The 3,724-nt window shown below is 43.1% G+C and overlaps 1 protein-coding gene across 1 annotated transcript in view; it reads right to left on the bottom strand.

The window, feature by feature from the left end:
• Positions 1 to 3,724, bottom strand: part of STON1 (stonin 1) — a 25,112-nt gene that overhangs the window by 10,474 nt on the left and 10,914 nt on the right. The window contains exon 2 of the mRNA XM_012804004.2: positions 1,161 to 3,140. Within this exon, the coding sequence (XP_012659458.1) occupies positions 1,161 to 3,093 (1,933 nt within the window). The 5' untranslated portion in view covers positions 3,094 to 3,140. The remainder of the gene's footprint in view (positions 1 to 1,160; positions 3,141 to 3,724) is intronic.

Genomic DNA, 3,724 nt, shown 5'->3' with positions numbered 1-3,724 from the left:
TTTGTTTTTTTACTTTTATTTTGCCTGCTACTAACTCTCTATTCTAAAAGACATGTAATACTAGAACTGTCTTTTCAAAGTTCTAAACTTCTAGATCATTTTCTTAGCAAAATTTTAGAAAAAATTGACTGATTTTAAAAATTGACACAACACTTAGGTTGTGTCCACCTAATTCTAAAATGACCAGTTAAGATGGTCAAATGGGCAGTACTTCAGTCAAATAAGTCACTTTGGTTAAAAAATAAAAGGCAGGGGCAGTGCCTGTGGCTCAAAGGAGTAGGGCACTGGCCCCATATGCCAGAGGTGGTAGGTTCAAACCCAGCCCCGGTCAAAAACTGCAAAAATAAAAAAATAAATAAAGGACAGTCTGATTTCAAAGAGAAGGAAACAAAACCTGAGGAGGAGGCGGTACTGGCTGAGAATACAGAAAAGCGCAGGTATATTCATAGAGGACAGATCTTTAAAGGGTAATTAGAGAATCTAATCTATGTTAGAATAGTTTTAAGATTTGAGGTGGATGGGTTAACCTCAACAAGCCCAACCATAGATATCTACAAATTTTCCCTCAGTGCCACCAACCACAACAAATCTCCAGCCTAGGGTGGTATTTCTTATAGTATTAAATAAATGTAAAAAGTTAACTTATCGGGCTGGGTACAGTGGCTCACACCTATAATCCTAGCACTGAGAGAGGCCAAAATGGGAGGGATTCCCTCAAGTTCAGTTTAAGACCAGACTGTGCAAAGCGAAACCCCCACTTCTATCAAAAATAGAAAAATTAGCTGTGCGTGGTGTGGATGCCTGTAATCCCAGCTTATCAAGAGGCTGAGGCAGAACGATCCCTTGAACCCAAACCCCAGAATCTGAGGTTCCTATGAGCTAGGCTGATACCATGACACTCTAGCCTGAGCAACAAAGTGATACTCTGTCTTTTAAAAAAAAAAAAAAAAAAACAGTTAAACTTATCTGGTAGAAACAGGTGCAGGAGGAAACAAATAAACCAATTGTTTGGCTAAATATTCCATCTCCTATCTATCTACGTAAGCACGGCCTCAGCCAACAAGTTACCATCTGTTTCTGCCTGGTTTCGACCCAAAGAGGAAGCTGAAAACACTTAAGCTCATTCCCATGAAAATCAAATTGAGGTGTTAAATACTTACTTGAATTTTTATCTGGAAGGCGGTCTATCTTCCATACCACCGCCCGGTAGGCACTCTCATACTTTGCTGACCCCACAGTGACCTGAATGACAGGGTCAGCCTCAGGCTCGTGTAAACTCCCCAAACATGCCCGGCGGTTCATTTTGGCTTTCAGGGACTTCTGCCTCTGGAGGTTCATGGTCCAGAGGGCCTTGATCCACTGTGATGGGACAGGAAAATGTATCATTATATTGTCACAGGACCTTAAGGAACCCTCATGGGATGGCCTTTGAGCCAATGGTAGCATGTTGATGAAGGCCTGGAGTTCCACATACGCCCCCTGGATGACCACTACAGACTTCACAGAAAAGGGAAGGTTGTCCCCATGATACAAAGTCTTAAAACGCATCAGCTCAAAGCGACAGGCATCCAGGGGCACAAACTTGATGATTCTTGATTGCTCAAATTCTTGTACTTTCACACACTTGTGAAAATGGTAGTCGAGAATATCGATCCCCTTCTTTTCTGGGTTGTTTTCAAAATAACACGCATCTTGCTTCTGCAGCTCAAGGTCATTCAAGGTTAAAAAGCATTCCATGTTCCCATTCACAAAGCAGAGGCAGTAGATTTGAGTTATCACAGCACTTTCGACCAATTTTCCTTCTTCTTTTGTTACTTTGCCCCAGAAGTTGTCCACAATTTCCAAGGAAATTTCCTGCTCCTCGTAGCTCTTTTTTGGCTTTGAAACAGCCGGCAGCTTCACCAGCTCTTCCTCCACAGTAGTCAGAAAGTCAAGGAAGTCGCGGTACTCTGTGGACCCTAACTTCAGCATCTGTTCTACGTCTGGCTCATGAACGACTTCTGTCTTTGAATGGTACTTCCTTTTTTCTGTGTAAGACATGTGTTCAATCTTCACAGTATGGATTTTCCCTGTCACACTAAAGTTCTCCACTTTGGGTTCAGAAAGCCTACAATGTGGATCAAGCTGTAACTCTTTAAATGGTTTCTCTAATCCCTGTTCATAATACATTTGTAAAATTCCTCCAGGTAAAACTTTCAGAAAAATTGGACCCCATTGCCGGGAAGACATCATGTTCTTCTTCTCAGGAATTCTCAGCATGAAAGACCAACCAACTTTGGGCTGACTCCTGAAGAGCGCACGGGGCACAAAGGAAGAGGCCGTGTCTTGAGCACACACATGTCGCATAGACAGACTTCCGGGAGAGTCTTGGTTCTCAGTCGACTGGAGATGTTCAAGCTTCTCACAGATATAGTTAAGTGAACATTTATTCAGACTTTTTTGATCAATAAGTATCTCCTTGTCTCTTGATGAGAATATCTTTCTGCTTCCTGGGGGGTCAAAGGTGAACTGGAAAACACTGCCTTCACCTTTCCAAAACGGACTCGAAAAAGCACAGTCCTCCTGAAAATACTGAAACTGGGGAGCATTATCACTTTGAAACCCCAGGCTTTCAGCCTGGTGAGAGCTGGTTTCATCTGGAAGACCTACTTTGGGAGCTGGATAAGTACATGGGTGGCCACTGGGTAAGAAAGCTTGGGATAAGCAGGTGGGTTTAGTAGGCAGTGAAGAGGAACCTGCTCCCGGTGTTGTGAGTGGGCTGTTTGACGAAGATTCTGGAATAGGATAAAGCAGATGAGTCCCTGCTTTGGGGATGCCAGGAATACCTGGAAAGTCTTTGGTAGGTGTAGAAAGAGGGGAGTTACTTGGAGGTCCTGGACTGAAGTAACGGTCTACAACGGGAGAGGAGAGAGGGGTGCTGCTGGTAGAGGAAGGCCCACTGGGAAATTCCTTGAGGCCAGAAAGGTTCAGTTTAAGTCCATTGGGTCTGCAGACACCTTGATTCTCCAGAGGCAAAATCTTTGACTTTTGAGAAGACTGGAAAGTAGGATCATCGTCAAAGGTGACCCAGTTGCCTGGGTTTGCGGAGCACATCTTTGGGATCCGATTGTGGTCTTGTCAAGGAACCAAATATGTTGTCACTGTTAAAGAAGAAAGAGAAAATAGGAATATAAAATGAAGAGAAAAAACAAGTTACTAGAGGTCTTTAGTTCTGAGAAATACTTGGATTTAAATGCTACAGATTAAGTTCAAAGAAATACTTAAAAACTATAATACTTGGCTTGGTGCCTGTGGCTCAGGTGGCTAAGGTGCCAGCCACATACACCTAAGGTTGTGGGTTCAAATCCACAGCCTGAGCCCACCAAAACAACAATGACAGCTGCAATCAAAAAAAATAGCCAGGCGTTGTGGCGAGTGTCTGTGGTCCCAGCTACTTGGGAGGCTGAGGCAGGAGACTCGCTTGAGACCAAGAGTTGGAGGTTGCTGTGAGCTGTGATGCCACCGCACTCTACCTAGGGGGATAGCTTGAGGCTCTGTCTCAAAAACAAAAAACTATAATACTTTTGATGGCTGGGTAGATTAAAAAAATAAAAAAGATCTAACTATATGCTGTCTAAAAGAGACTCAGTTTAGATTTAAAGATAATATAGGCTGAAAGTGAAAGGATGAATAGAGATCCCTTGCATATGGATACCAAAAGAGAACAGAGGTGGCTGTATCCATA

This window comes from Otolemur garnettii, unplaced genomic scaffold (genome assembly GCF_000181295.1).
Source record: "Otolemur garnettii isolate 467f Iridium unplaced genomic scaffold, OtoGar3 scaffold00024, whole genome shotgun sequence".
Classification (NCBI taxonomy): Eukaryota; Metazoa; Chordata; class Mammalia; order Primates; family Galagidae; genus Otolemur; species Otolemur garnettii.
Note: the sequence above shows the minus strand (reverse complement) of the source record. Positions and strands in the feature narration are given on the sequence as shown.